Here is a 15,892-nt window from a genome sequence, read left to right as displayed (position 1 = left end):
CTCCGTCCTCGCCGAGCTTTCTGGGTCTGTCCCTTCACGGTGAAGATACTAACACTGGGCTGGGTGAAACATAAGGTGACTTCAATTTCATGTTCTAAAATTCTTGGATCTTTTTTAAGGTGAAAGATATGTCTGGCTGGCTGGTCACCGACTTGGTCAGTTCCAGCCAGCTCCGGTCCCAGCAGGACACGCTGGGCGGGCGTCACCAGATCAGCATCAACAGCTCGGCGGTGGTGCAGAGACTGACCTCCCAGTATTACTGGTCGGCTCCGGAGGCCTACCTGGGAAACAAGGTACTTCCAGGGCCGGTGTCTGGGGCAGAGATCTCAGAGCACATTAAGGAAGACCTTGTGTTGGCTTTTCAAGTACTGTCGTTGGTCTCTCTTGAGTTTAGCAGAATATCACACAGCGTTTACTGACACCTGATTCACACGGTCTTTTTATCTTTGTTAGACTTTACTGCATCTTTAAAATATGAACCTGTGTCTTTCTTGGCCCCGTCGAAGGTGGTTTGTTGTATGAAATCTTGTCCCCTCCCCGACAGACCTTCTGTTTTGCTCTGGGTTCCAGGGTCACCTGGGCCTTTGTGAAGGTCCCTCGCATCCCTGCCCTGTGGGGCCAGCCGTGTACCTGTCTTACCTGGTGTATAGAACACCCCTGGGAAAGGTGTGCAGGAACCCTTGCACTGCCCCCTGCTTCTTTATTGTGCTTGTTGCTCACGTGAAGTTCATGTTTAAGAACAGGTAGAATGCTTTCCACTGTAAGAAAACGCTCAAAGGTGATTCCACAAAGTGGGAAGTTGGTGGCTACGATTTAACCTCTCCCTTCAATGACATGGTCCTGTCCCTCCTCACCGATTAGGCAGCTTCCCTCCAGACTCTGATCGATCTGAAAATATATCCAGTGGAATCTCTCTCAATACCTGCAGCTCCCTGCTCACCTTACCCAGGCCTTTGGTTTGTTTGAAGTCATGGTATGTGTAGTGTAGGTCTCGTACCGTGGTACATTTCCAGTTAATTTGATGGTTATATTTTAATTTTATAGCTGTTTTGTGTATGTTTAAGTAGTGTTTATTTTTGAAAATGATTACTTTTCCCATCAAATTATAATCTTAGAAGACATTTTCTATTTAGAATGGGATCTTATCACCAAAATTCAATAGTTTTGTTTTGTTTTCATGTCTGGGGAGCACCTCTCCAATTTTATGGTGCAAAGATTGGATTCTGAACGTTGTACCATAGCTGGCAGAAGGAAAATCTCTCTTTTACATTAAAGGATGTCTGATCAGGAAGGAAATCCTTAGTCCTTCCTTTAGCTGATCACACGTGTTGCTGTTGCCCTCCTATAAGCAGGGTGGTGAGTCCCAGTGTTGAGATTGTAGTCCTGGATCGCACTCCCTGCCCCCTAAAGTCCTTAAGTGAAATAAAGGTCTTTCGTGGGACTAGCACAAGTTCAGAGTAATTTACAGAGTAATTTACCTCGGGGTCTCTAAGAAGGAGTACATTTGTTTCTGTGCATTTAGACAGTATCCTACATTTCGTGGTATCAGTTAAACAGAACATTTGTATAACGTGCTTCCTTTCCACTGCCCTTAATATGAAATCCTTACATATTGTGGCCTCTGGGACACCTCGCAGCCTAGTTGTTGCCAGGTGGATCCTAGTGACCGTGTCCCCTTACCAAGGGCTATGATCCTTCCCCTCCGTGCTCATTGTCACTTAAACATTCCAGCTGACGGCGTTTGGTGGATTCCTGAAGTACACGGTGTCTTACGAGGTCCCAGTGGAGATGGCGGACGGTGACCCCATGTCTCACGCCGACGTCATCATTAAGGTAATTGCTTTCGCATCAGTTTGCTAGAGCTGAGGGCTTCGTGGGGCAGCAGTTTTATGACTGAAGGTGGCTAAGCGAGGCCGTAGTGGCAGGAGCTCAGGGCCAGGTGGCCGCTTTGCCCGTCTGGACTCCGCTGAGACTGGGAATTTCCAGAATTGCCTCAGGGCAGCACCTGTAGCTCTTCGCTTGCTCCTGTAGCTGACCTGTCTATTCACAATTCAGAGGGAGAGGAGTTTTTCCTTTATGTTGGGACTTCCTTTTAGGCCCTTTGGGTCCCTCCTCCCCTCCTGTAGCATCCTCCCCACGTGAATGACTAGGCAGCAGTGCCTGGCTGTGTGGGGACCGGAGATGCATTGTCATTTTTGTTCTCCACCTCTGTCCCTGTTCCTGTATCCTCACTCCCATCACAAAAAGACCCAGCAAGGCCTTGGCCTTTGCTGTACCCCTGAAACACTGTAAATCAACTATGCTTCAATTAAAAAAAAGATAAGAGGTGTCAGATTGGTTGCTTTGAGGGAAACTGTGGGCTAGTGCATGACTTTGTCTCTTTTCTGAGATCCCAGCACAGGCACAGTCTTTAGACTTACCCGAATCCCTCTGAGAGGAGGATAGTGATACGTTTTCTCTGGTCGTTCTGGACCAAGGGCTATGGACATCATTACATGTTTGCCAAAAACCTGCACACAAATGAAAAGCCATGTGGCTGAATACAAAATCTGCTTTTAGTGTTTGATCATGAAATTGAATTCTGAATATATTTCCTCTTGTTTTTAAATGTTAGGGGAATGGGCTCACTTTAAGGACCCAGGCAGAGGGCCTGTTATTGCAGCCCTATGAAGAGCACTTGAACGTGGTTAGACTCGTGCCCGAGCACTTCCGAGATTTTCATAGCAGGAGGGAGGTAGATCGCGACCAGCTGATGACCGTGCTTGCCAACGTGACACATCTCTTGATCAGAGCCAACTACAATTCTGCGAAGATGGCTCTTTACAGGTGTGTACTGAAAAGGAGAGAAAACGTAGGTGATCCTTGTCTTTATTATCATACAATTTTAAGCTGAATATACTTTACTTGATTATTTCAAGGACACAGCTAACGGAACTGTCTTGGAATTATTTTTTATCACTATAATTTTATCAAAGGCATAACAATTGTTGTCCATGGCAAATGTATCTAGTAGGAGATAGACTTGGCATTGGGATCATAAACTTTCAGGGTGGATTTTTGAGAAATGCCCAATGAGGTGACAGTTGTTAACTGTGTTGCATCTGGTTTTCACCCTCCTGATGTTAATGGTCTTAGATTTTCACAAACTATTTAAGCTCCTGAGTCCATCCTTAGTTGTTTTGTTACTCTGAGAAGGTCAGTTTCTGGCAATGCCAGGCTAAGCATACATGTTGGATGCAGCTAAAGCAAACAGAGAACTGCACATTCAGGACAATCTCTCTGACTGGAGAGAGTTCAACTGCATGGGTTCGTTCTGGAGTTCACTCTTTGGAATGGGCTTCTCAGAGCCTTCCCACGGCTGTGTATGGACAGCAGCTCGTCTTGTACCAAATGTCCAAGGCATTTCCAGGGACTAATGAACAGCTCCCAGAAAGTGTCCTGTTGTGAAAATCTTTACTTACTTACAAAAATCACATCACCATTTTGTTTGAATTAAATCTTTCTTAGGAATTCGTCTTCTTTGAGGTGTTAGATACCGTGTGCAAGTATGTAAGTCCTGTAACGGCCCTGCCTGTTTGTCTGTTTGCAGGTTGGATTCTGTCTCTCTGGACACAGCCAGCCCTAACGTTATAGACCTGTCCCTGGCCACGGAGGTGGAGCATTGCGAGTGTCCCCAAGGCTATGCGGGCATCTCTTGTGAGGTAACACTCCTCCCCCTTCCCGTCTTCTTCCTTTTCTCCTTCCTACGGGGTTGGGGGAAAAGCATATTGAAGGTGATGTCATAATGCGTGTTTGAATTTTAACTTTGGAAACCCAGTGTTTCTAAACATCAGACTTTTGGAGGCTATTGGAACATTGGAAACGCATTGTTTAAGGAAATACAATTGCTCTGGGGCATCTGGGAATACTCTAAGTAAGTGTCACTGTCCTGCTTAGTCAACAGGAAAGTTGAGACACCCATGCCATATTTTGCATTTCTAAGGAGGATTGAATTTGATTGTATTTGAACATTTACCAATTACCAACATGCGACCCTGGAAAGCTTCAGACAAGCCAGGTCTTTTTGGAGGCCTTTGATGGCCCCAGGCTATGTTACTTAGGTGGGCTCTACCTCACATATGCAGTATATGAAACCATATTTGTAGTCATGGATGAAAGTAATCTGTCGCTTAAAAATTTTGAAATATTTTTTGAAATTATTTGGACATACATATTGATAGTAACTCTCTTACTGAGAACTTTCTACGCATTTGGCACTATTCTGAGCCCCTTCCATATGTTACCTCATTTAATCCTTAGAACAATCCTATGAGGTAGGCCCTTCATATACTTTCTGTTCCATAGATTAGGAAACGGAGACACAGAGAGGTTAAGTAACTTGACCAAGGTCACACAGCTAGGAAGTGGTCTTTGAACTTCATCCCTGCTAATTGCCATGAGGTCCTGCCTCTCATGAGCCCATGACTGTGATTGTGAACATTTGTCATTGGTTGTGATTTCTTGGCAAGCATTTTTACAAAGTGAGAACATTTAACCTATAATATTAGCTTTGTAGGTAATAAAGTTGGCTTAAAGCTTTGTGGTGTACATATTTAATTAAATATTTTTATTTCTATTTTAAATATTTTGCAAGATTTTTTTTGGCCACAGGGTCAGGACCAATGAACTTATTTTTACATCTCATTTATTTTTAGGACCAGCAAATGTCCATAAGTCCTAATCCCTGCGGGCCTAGTGCTTAATGGATAAATGACCCTCAGACCACCTCATAGTATGTGGATGTGGGCTTAGGGGAGTGACAGGTAGAGCAGGGACAACCGTGGAAGTGGGAGCCCAGCCAGCTGGACTGGGAGGGGACAGCAGGAAGCAGCTGCTGCTAGAGAACAAGTGGGCGGGGCTTTGTTCCCGGAAGTGCTGGTGTGCTTGAGTTCATGGCTCAAGCATCACATAGGCAGCTCAAGACTCGTTTGCAAGAGTTTGTGTTAAGTAGAAGAACTCATTCTTTTATCCAGCTGTTACTCAGAAGCTGACTTAAAGAATCAGGCAGCTACTGGTTGGGAATGGAATTTGGGGGAGCCCTGTAGCCGCAACACAGACCCCCAGGCAGCTGCCTGCTCAGTGCCTGTCTGAAGACAAGTCCACTGTCCCCGGGGGAGCCTGGCTGGGGCGGGGTCGTGGGGGAGGTGGCAGGGGACTTTCGCAAGGTCAGTGTGAATGAAGGCATTATATATTATTACTATAATGAAATGTTCTTTAAGAATTCTTCGTACAATAAAAGGCAAATCCACACCCCCTCCTCCCATGCCCCCAAGGGAGTGTGCCAACCTCCAAATTAATTACTCCCTGGTCTGCACTCTGGATGTGTTTCTTGTCTGCTGTGGCCCCGGGCAGCCCGTGGACATGGGTCTTGGAGGTGTGCACACCTGGTGTGGAATCACTGCACGGGTGCCATGGACCGTAGCTAACGCACCGTGTTCCGGATTCCGAGTCTATCAGAGAGCCGATTTCTCAGGGTCGTCACAAGGGCGACATGAAGTACAGTGTCCAGGGTGGCTCCCTGCCCCTGAACGCCCATGTTGCCTGTCCAGCGCATAGCCAGAGGGAAGCTCACCTGCAACGTTTGCTCTCTTAAACTGATGCCGTTTGACGCAGACCTGCATTTAACACTTTGACGGCAACATTTACTAAAGTTTAAGCAAAAGAAAAAGTGTTGAGAGAAATAAATCTCCTTGATGGAAACAGCCTTGATTAAAAGGCTGTTACATGATTTCTAAGAATATTGCAGTGGAAAACCGCTATGATGTATGCTGATTCATTGCATAGCCATTACATTTTTGTGTGCATATTTCTACCTTTAAAACATATGAGGAACTGGATTATGGTGATGGTTGCACAACTCAGTAAACTTACTGAAAAAAAAAAAAACCACTGAATCGTATGCTTAATATGGGTGCATTTTATGGCATGTTTGGGCAAAAAAAATAAGTTTCCATTCATGGAAAATTGAGCGGTTTATGATTCTAACGTACTGGGAGGAAGATGATTTGCGTTTTGTGTAAATTTGCCTTCACCTGGACAGTCACCCGTCCTTCTTTTGCAGTCCTGTCTCCCTGGCTATTACCGCGTGGATGGAATACTCTTTGGAGGAATCTGTCAGCCCTGTGAATGCCACGGCCATGCAGCTGAGTGTGACGTTCATGGCGTTTGCTTTGTGAGTCTGGCTGAGACCTTGAGTGCATGCCCTCCTCCCACCCTGAAGCCCTCACTGTACAGAAGTGATTAAAAAAGAAGCTTCCTCCACAGGGAATATCCCTGCCCTTGTGGACCCCAGAGGAAATCTGCAGGTTTAAGTTTAAGTCATAAAATGTTTCCTGCTTTTTTCCTTCTTTTTTTTGTGAAGAAAAGTTGCTTTGGTGATAGCAGAAAAAAGATGTATGATTTTCACTGCAGGTTTTTTATTAGAACAATAAGTAATGATTTACTTTGCAAGATTAAAAAGCAATATAAAGGGAGAAAACCACCACTGATTAAATAAAAAGGATCAGATCTTTTAAACGCAAGTGCTAGTAGATTTTAACATTATATTACATAGTATATCGTAAGAGGAATAATAAAAATTTCTAATAATCTTACTCATCTGTATAATATATAATGCTTCATAGATGTTAGTTCAGATAAACTCTGCAAACAAGTACCTCTTTCATGCAGTTGGAGTTGAAATAGGGCTTAGCAAATATGTAGTTAATCTTGAGAATGAACTTTGGGGCAGATACAGGGCAAGACTTGTTTTTTAACTTCAGTCAGGAATTCTTTTAGGCTCTTATGCCTGGGAGCCAGGCCACACTCCTGGGTTCTAATGGATTCACTGCTCAGAGATGGAGTGAATGCATATGGTAATCAGCTGAACCCTATTCACTGCACAGGGAAAGGATCATGCTTTTTCCAAAAGAGCTTGATTGAGTCACAGGGTTAGGAAAAATTAACGATCAGACCCATGGGGAAGATATCGGCATGATGCCGCTGATTGCTTTTTCTCTCTAGAGCCTAATTTTTCTTTTTCTCTGCAAGTACAGCTTTTGTTTTGTTTAGTTCTTTGTCATTGTCTTTGTTCTGTAAGTGAAGCGTCTGTAGGATGGTGTGGAATGATGTTTGCACGCATATGCAGTCCCTCCAGAATGAGTTCCTCAGGTGCAACTTCCCACAAGGAGGGAGGTCGCTGCTTTTTTTTTTTTTTTTTTTTTTTTTAATTATTTGGCTGCATTGGGTCTTCGTTGCTGCGCGCGGGCTTTCTCTAGTTGCGGCGAGCGGTGGCTACTCTTAGTTGCAGTGCATGGGCCTCTCATTGTGGTGGCTTCTCTTACTGCAGAGCATGGACTCTACATGCTTGGGCTTCAGTAGTTGTGACATGGGGGCTCAGTAGTTGTGGCGCACGGACTTAGTTGCTCTGCGGCACGTAGGATCTTCCCGGACCAGGGATCGAACCCGTGTACCCTGCATTGGCAGGCAGATTCTTAACCACTGCACCACCAGGGAAGTCCTGGTCACTGCTTTTTTAAAACCTCTCTCCCCCTGCCATTTGGGTTTGGAGGCCTCTGCCAGCACTTGGGGGTGGTCAGCAGGTCGTGGTTGTACCACCTATGGCTTTAGTGACAGGCAGGCTGGAAGATTTGCACATGCTTCTGTTAATATATATTTCCAAAAATATATTCTCCTATGAAAGTGAAGATGCTAAATAGCCTTAAAGCTCTAAGTATAGAAAATAGTAATAATTTTTATAGTTTAAATTTTTTTAAGGAATAATTTCAGATTTACAGAAAGGTTAGAAAAATAGGATAGAGGGTTCCCGTGTGAGCATCGCCCTGTTTCCCCGGATGCTCATCTTACACAATCTGTATGGTTATCAAAACTCAGAAATTAACATGGCACAGTCCCATCAACTAAATGTCACATTCCATTCGGGTTTCATCCTTTTCCTTTCCAGCATCATACCTACCGTCCCATACTGCATTTAGTGGCTTTGCCTCCTTCAGGCTGTGACAGTTCCTGGTTTTCAGGACTAGGGCACGTTTGAGATCTTTGGACCTTCTGTGGACTGTCCCTCCGCTGGAGCTGGTCCACTTTCTCGTGATGAGCTTGAGGTTATCCATTTTTGGTGAGAGGACCTTGAGGTGACGTTCCCTCCCAGTGTGTGCTGTCAGGGTCTGTGATGCCACTGGCTTCTTCTGGGGGGATGTTAATTAGCCTGGGTCACTCGGATAAGGGGGTCTCTGTCAGGTTTTTCTGCTGTAAAATTATTATTTTTCCTTTTTTAAGTAATTAAAGGAGAAAAGTAATAAAAATTTAGATTGGAATACAGGGAAATATAAAAGCTTGGTAAGATCACTTGTCTGTTTAATCTACTTTGCTTTTTAAATTCTATTTTAAAAAGAAACCTTTAATTCTTCCTTTTGCATAGCTGTAACTAGCCCCTGGCCTTGTATATAGTTATCTAGATTCTAGGGGTTGACTCCTTATATACATTTTATTAGAGAGAAGTTTCCAGTTGTTCTTAGTGCTCCTATTCTTGTTTTTTTTTTAAAGACTATTTTTAGAGTAGTTTTAGGTTTACCGTGAAGTTGAGAAGAAGGTATAGAGATTTCCAGTCTACCCACTGTGGGCACCCATGCTCATACACCCCCATTATCAACATCCCCCCCAGAGTCGTGCATTTGTTACAATTAGTGACCCCACGCTGACACATCACAGCCACCCAAAGTCCATAGTTTACCTGTGTCCTTATTCTTTTCTCTGAGCTCTCTCTGCTCTTACTCCAAGGAGAAATAAATTTCTTTTCTTTGGAAAGACAGGGGCATAAAATGCAGTTGTGCATGTCTTAGGCCCTCCTGGTTTTCCTTTTCCAATCAAGAGAAGATGTGCTCGCTCCCCAAGGAGATGAGCATTCCTATCCCTTCATGTTCCAGATCCACCAACAGGGATCATCACTTAAAGGGGTGTTGGCGCCCGCCTGAGAAAGCATTGAAACAGACCTTCAGCAGGTTTTTCAACAGAACTACATCGTAGTTTTCCCAAAGAGAAAGAAGACCCAGTCTGGCCCTTTGAGGAAAGAAGGCAAATCAGAGACATTTGCAGTTGAGCGTAATCGAATAGATTTTAACAAAACTAATTATTTTGCATAATTCTTTTAGCACAACCATGTAGCTCTTTACCAAGGCCGGTTGCATTTTGCGTAGATTTGGGTTAATGATCAAAACCAAGGTCATATGAGGGATGAAAAGCGCATGGGTGTCATCTGGAAGCTTTTTTAGAAACTCAAAATCGCAGACCTCCAGCATCAGAGTCAACATGTAACCCACATGATCTGTATACACATTCAAATTTGGAAGCTCTGTTCTGGGATAACCCTAAATAAAACTGGTGAAACCGTGATATAGAGGATGCAGCACAATTAAATTGAACAGATGGGAAAACTTTTATCAATCTCAGGAATGATAGAAAAGTATGTAGTTAACAACTGGAAATATTATTTGAATATTCAGATGAAAAATGTCCAGTAAGTGTGTGTAAAATGAGTGGCTTTAAGAGAAGGGATATAAAAGGACATGGAAGACCCCAAGGGAGAGGAAGTGAGAGGAGAGGGCCCACAGGCGGGGCTGGGGCTGGGAGTACGGGCAGGGGAGGGCAGAGGTTGTAGGAGAGCTTTGGGTGGCATCAGCACCAGGTGGGGGCAATAGGGAGACCAAGCCACGTAAGAGGAGCCTGGAAGGAACGGGCAGGACAGGAGCCGCCCAGCGGCCCATCTCCCGCACACCTCCTACACCTGACGCAGGGTAATTTCACTGTCTAAAGAGGTGTTTTAAATGAGGAAAAGAAATCTTTCGTACTTATTCATGTATTTACCGTTTCCGATGTTCTCCATGCCGTAGTATAAATTCAGGATTTCCTGGACTGTCTCCAAGGGGAAAGACATGCAGTTGCAGGACCCATCCCGCTGTCTCCCTTCCCTGCACATCCTGCACCTCCGCTGTCTGGGGTCTGAGAGCAGCTCTTTGATGTATTGTATTCCGTCCCTACAGAGGGCAAGTCTGCTGCCAGTTACTCTAACACGGTTGGAAATGAAAGGTCTTATGCTTCCCGTTTACATAAATTAAAAATTTTTATCAGCAGATCTGGAAACAGGCAACCCTCCTCATATAAGAGAGTTTGGTGACTTGCTTTAGCGTTTTGCCTTTTTTCTTCACTTGGACTTCAAGTTGTTTGAAGATGAACCTGAGACTCCTTTAAGGAGACCTGAGCCGAGTCTTCTTTCCATGCGCGTGTCCTAGGCATGCCAGCACAACACCACCGGGGACCGCTGCGAGCGCTGCCTGCCCGGCTTCTACGGGCTGCCTTCCCGAGGGACCCCTGGGGACTGCCAGCCGTGTGCCTGCCCGCTCTCCACGGCCTCCAACAAGTAAGCCGGGCTCCTGCACCAGCGGGTCCTGCCCCGCGTGGCCTGGGTCTCCATCCAGACGTGCACTGAAATCTTCAGAGCAAGACCTGTGTGTGATGAGAGTGTTAATTTTGCCCTGGGGCAATTAGTTGGGATTAGAGATAGAGGAACAGATTCTCTCTTCTTTAAAAAAAACAAACAAAAAACTTTGATGTATTAAATTATGTAAGGCAAGTTGTGTGAAGGCAAGGACATTTGCATGGCCTTTTTTCCCCTTGGTCTAATGTTGGGCATCAGTTCCTTCACACGTATATGTTGTGCGCCTACCACTGGGCTAAGAGGCAGAGGAGATGCAGAGATGAATAAAACATGTTCCTGGGCTTCAGGAGTATTTGAGCTAATGACCAAAATATGTAAATAGGAGGCTCATTGAGAATGGGCTGAATTCATTTAGTTTAATTCAACGAATCTTTACTGAGCGCCTGGTATATGCTGGGCATCATGGTAGGTGTCCTGAGTATCAAACTCTTCCTCCGTGGCTGCCGACGCCATGGAATCCACACTGCGGTCACGAGGGCAGAAGAAGTGGGCCCACTGTGCAGAGGGAATCTGTGTGGGGCGATTCCCTGTGGGAGCTCTCCATCTGAGACTTGAAGGATGAGAGGGAGTTTGAAGGCAGTGGAGGAGAAGGGCCTGCTAGGTGGGAAGAAGTGGTGCCGCGGTCCGGCAGTGTGAGGGGCAGGTCGGTTTGCGGAGCTGCAGGTGGTCCCGGGGCCCAGAGCGTGAGGGAAGGCAGAGGACGGTTACAGTCAAGGCCTCGACCAACATGCTGGGGCTCGTGTGCCCCCAGGCCAGTGGTCTGAAAGCCTCTCTCACTGTTTACACTTTAGAACTCTCCCCCCATCCACGCCTAGAGGATTCTCCCATGGGGATTTTTATTTGGAACTCCAGTGTACAAAACAGCAATCAGGGCTGCTCTGGTGAAATCGTGGGGACCTCGCTATGGCCTCCAGGCCTCCCTTCGCGGTCCTCCCAAGAGCCAGGAATGGAGTGTGAAGGGACCTCGGGCTGTGTGGGGGCCTCAGGGGATGCTGGTTACACTCACTGAAGTGCGGAGCCCCTTGGCTCTGTCCTGTAAGCGGGCTCACTTTTGGCCAGTGTGGGCAGCTCTAAGGCAGACAGCCCAGTACCGGGAACTCGAGGAGAGGAACTCTGTCTGAGCATCGGACCCGGCCTCCTGGAGGAGGGGACCACTGAGCTGGGCCTTGGGGGTGAGCCGGTGAACCCGGGCAGACGGGGAGAAGCGCAGTCCAGGCCGAGGGTCGAGCAGGGAGTGTCCAGTGCCCACGGGCGGGCTGCGTGGCCTGGGGCCTTGGGCTCTGGGTTAGGGAGTGAGCATGCAGTGAAAGTTTGTAAGGACAGGAGTGGTAGAAGCTAAGCGTTTTACTATTTCGGAATTCCGCACCATCCACTGGGGAACTGCATTCATTTCTACTGCTTTGTCAGTTTCAGCCCCACCTGCCACCTCGACGGTGGAGATGAAGTGTTCTGTGACCAGTGCGCCCCGGGATACGCGGGGGATTGGTGCGAGAGGTACTCTGCTTCTCTTGACCGGTTTCCAAACATTTTTTTACTATAAATTCTATGTGTTTATTCTTAAGCGTGTGGTTAAGTGTGGCTTTAGAGCCTTTGGTATGTCATTATTATTCCATCGGATCACAGAGAAAAATCAGTCGATCGATTAAAAAATTAATGTTGGAAGTCCCTGGGGATTTTTTGATCTCCTTGAGCTAATCTCAGTTTTCATCAGTATCAATAGGAAACTGCCGGGAGTCAGTACTTCTGTGCATACATTTGAATGTCCCGTTACTCTGGATGATTCCATAAGCAAGGGGTGGTTTGATGTAATAGTTGTCTCTGGCTCCTGGAAGCCAGGGTTGTCTGTCCTGCGTGTACGTCTTGGTGCCAAGTCTGGCTGGACTCCGTGGGAGGTGACATCGCTCAGTGGTGGGATGCGGGTCGAATTGTCTGGGGCTGGAGCATGTTCCCGGGATATGTGGCTCCTTTTGGGTGCCCTCCCCGTGCCTCACAATGAGTGACGGGAATCTGTGAATGCCTGAACTCGAGCAGCATTCCTCTCACGGTAAATCTTCGGTAAAGAGTTGGTGTGGTTGATTAACTACTCAGAGAGTCCCTGGGTGGTGGGGTAATGTCTACAGTAATCGCATTTGTTTGCATCCCTCTCTCAATCTTCTATATAGATGTGCAGACGGTTACTTTGGAAACCCAACAGTGCCCGGAGATTCCTGTGTCCCTTGTAACTGCAGTGGCAATGTGGACCCCTTGGAGGCCAGGAGCTGTGATTCCGTCACCGGAGAATGCCTGAGATGCCTTGGGAACACCGATGGCCCCCACTGTGAGAGGTGTGCCTACGGGTTCTATGGGGACGCCGTGACTGCGAAAAACTGCCGCGGTGAGTGTGTGACCTGGCGGTCGGGTCCATTACTTATCACCCTGTGAAGTCTCCATCCATTTACTTACTTGCATCAAAAAGCGCTCGGCCCAGGAGGTCACTTGACCCGATCTGCGCTGGGTTAGCTTGATCAGTTACTCCAAATGAAGGTCAGATGGCCTAGAAAGCATGTGCCCTTCCATTTCAGGAGAAAGTGGTCCTTCACAGAGTGTTGGCACTGCTCCCAGTGACCAAGGAGGCGAAGGAAGCCTGTCCCGTTTGTCAGGGAAATACTACGGGCTTTGTGAGGCAGATGGGATTTCAGGACGTGGAGTGGGAAATGGGGAGACCCTAGCCCCCAAAACTGGTGTGTCTCAGTGGTCTGCGCCTGAGTCACCAACCCCCACGTCTCTCGGCAGGGCTCTCTGCTTAGACCCTTGAAATTACAGACCATGTAAAACCAGTTACTTAGAAAAGTAGATTTTCAAACTCCTAGAATGACAGACTTATAGCCTTAGGGCTGATAACAGCTCTCAGATTTTTTCACACAGTTCTTGAAAAAGGAATGAAAGAGTAAAAGTGACAATTATAAATTATTTTGATAATTTCCTATAAATGCTGGTCCTACTGTGCTGTTACAACGTGGAGACACAAGAGGGAGCTAGCGATCCAGAAAAGATGTTTTCCTAGGACCATGTCAAGAGATTGACAAGCTTCTGTTGCCCTGGGCCTATGAACCCGACCTTCAGCACCTTGACTGGTTATCATAGGTAGATAATTATGATAACCAGTAATTGTATAAAGCTTCAAAGTTTATGGAATGCTTTCACAATTCTCATGGCATTTCTTTTCATCCTTACTGCAAACCTTGATGATTAATTTCTTAGTTCATTTGTCATTTATTAAGTGTCTGTTACTTCCCAGGCACTATGCCAAATACTGTGATTGGAGTTGGAAATTTATTTAATCAGACTTGAACATCCCAAGTCTATTTGGGAGCTACACACGATGGTGTAGGAGAGAGGCACGTGTGTGGATTCAGGGCTTTAGAGTCTGACTAGTTTAGAGTCCAGGATTGGTCACCAACCAGCCCTGTGACATTAGGCAAATTTTATTAACCTCTCCTAGCAACTATTTCTTCATACATAAAATGGACATAATTATACGTATACAGTAAGGCCTTTTTGAAAAGTCAATGGGATGACAAATTTAAAGTTCTAGACAGTAAATAAATGGTAGCTATTACAATTGCTGGTAATAAGAGCAGTCATTTTTATTATTTTTCTGTATCAGTGCTGTCCAACAGAAATATGTCACACATGTAATTTAAAATTTCCTAGTAACCACCTTTTAAAAAGTAGAAACAGGTGAAGTACATTTTAATAATACATTTTATTTAACTCAGTATATAGAAAGTATTATTTTATCACGTAATCAAGTTTTCAAAGTATTAATAACTGTTTTCTTTCTTTTTAATACTGTCTTCAAAATTCAGTGTGTGGTTTTTTTTTTTTTTGCGGTACGTGGGCCTCTCACTGTTGTGGCCTCTCATTGCGGAGCACAGGCTCCAGACACGCAGGCCCAGCGGCCATGGCTCACAGGCCCAGCCGCTCCGTGGCATGTGGGATCTTCCCGGACCGGGGCACGAACCCGTATCCCCTGCATCGGCAGGCGGACTCTCAACCACTGCACGACCAGGGAAGCCCCAGTGTGTGTTTTATGGCCCATCTCTATTAGGATGCTAAGTTTTCATCAGAAATATTTGATCTGTATTTAGATTACATAAAATTCAATGTTGAAGAAATGGATTCAGACACCCAAGTTGTTCAAACATATTTAAAAGTTTTCCATCATGTTTTCCTTTATGTGCATCCACGCTGACAAAGCTGCGTCAGCATTTTGCCACGGGGATAAAAGGGAAGATATAAAATAGAAGGTCTCAGGGATGAGTGGAGAGTGTGGGGGAGTGGGGGGGGTCAGAACAGGTGGGATTTGGGTCTAGGTCCTCGTTGTTGGCCCAGGGAGCTGGACTGGTTATGGGCTGACCCTGCCTGGCTTTCTCTAGTTTCTGAGCATTTACACTTTTTATTCTTTTCCTATCTCCTTTTCCCCCCATTCCTAGCTTTGACGAGATGAATTCCTACAACTGTTTCTGAATATTTCACTAGAAATCCTTCCAGGTCTATAATAAGGGTCCTTCTTATGAACTTCCCAGAAGTCTCCACATGATAACATAATACCATATTTTATTAGGTGAACCCGGTAAAAATGCCAGTGTTCAGTATTGCTGACATCAGCTTTGGTGTGATAGATGCAGTAGTGGCTGCGGACACAGTTGTCCAGGGCAGAGAGTGGTGTGGAGGGAGAAAGCCTCCTGGGCGCTAATACTAAAGAAACCTTGTGTGAAATAACTTAAGTAGGTATAATTTTTATATTGTGGGGTTCTTCTGAGAATTAAAATACCTGTAAAGAACCTGGCAGAAGGTAATTGCGAGATATTTCGAATTAGTATTATTTATAACATGAACAATTTTTATTAATAATTGCTATTATAATTGTTGCTATAGAGGGATAACTGCAAGTAACAGTGTGATCTCTGGCTAGTTACATCACCTTTCTAAGTGTTAGACTTCTCACCCCAAAACAGAAAATTATAGTACTTCCCTCGTATGTTTGTTATGAAGGTTCATTCATTTATTTCACTTATTGACTGTAACGTGGTGACACAAGCTGATGGGTGTGTGATAAATGTGATTTGTTATATTATCATCAATATTTGGTGATGATCATACTCGAAGTGAACTTGGAATATTCCCCAGAGGAAGGGTGGGGTTTGAGTGAGGCACAGAAAGGGAGGATCAGAGGGAAATACAAGAGAAAGAGGAAGGAAACGGAAGAGTTTCAAAGGGGTCCCAAAACCTTGGTAAGAGAGAGGTTCAAAAGGGAGAGAGGGGTGCATGGCCCGTCCCACCGAAAGATGTATCAGGACGGAGGCAGGATCTGCTCGCTGG

At 45.5% G+C, this 15,892-nt stretch overlaps 1 protein-coding gene across 1 annotated transcript in view; it reads left to right on the top strand.

Moving 5' to 3' along the window:
* Positions 1 to 15,892, top strand: part of LAMA1 (laminin subunit alpha 1) — a 148,937-nt gene that overhangs the window by 63,002 nt on the left and 70,043 nt on the right. Inside the window, exons 13-20 of the mRNA XM_065889473.1 lie at positions 120 to 293; positions 1,732 to 1,833; positions 2,615 to 2,826; positions 3,590 to 3,701; positions 6,101 to 6,211; positions 10,323 to 10,450; positions 11,936 to 12,022; positions 12,691 to 12,902. Coding sequence (XP_065745545.1) covers positions 120 to 293; positions 1,732 to 1,833; positions 2,615 to 2,826; positions 3,590 to 3,701; positions 6,101 to 6,211; positions 10,323 to 10,450; positions 11,936 to 12,022; positions 12,691 to 12,902 — 1,138 coding nt within the window. The remainder of the gene's footprint in view (positions 1 to 119; positions 294 to 1,731; positions 1,834 to 2,614; positions 2,827 to 3,589; positions 3,702 to 6,100; positions 6,212 to 10,322; positions 10,451 to 11,935; positions 12,023 to 12,690; positions 12,903 to 15,892) is intronic.

The sequence above is a fragment of the Phocoena phocoena genome, chromosome 13 (genome assembly GCF_963924675.1).
Source record: "Phocoena phocoena chromosome 13, mPhoPho1.1, whole genome shotgun sequence".
Lineage (NCBI taxonomy): Eukaryota > Metazoa > Chordata > Mammalia > Artiodactyla > Phocoenidae > Phocoena > Phocoena phocoena.
The sequence above is the reverse complement of the archived record's forward strand: the minus strand, read 5'-3'. Positions and strand labels throughout refer to the sequence as shown.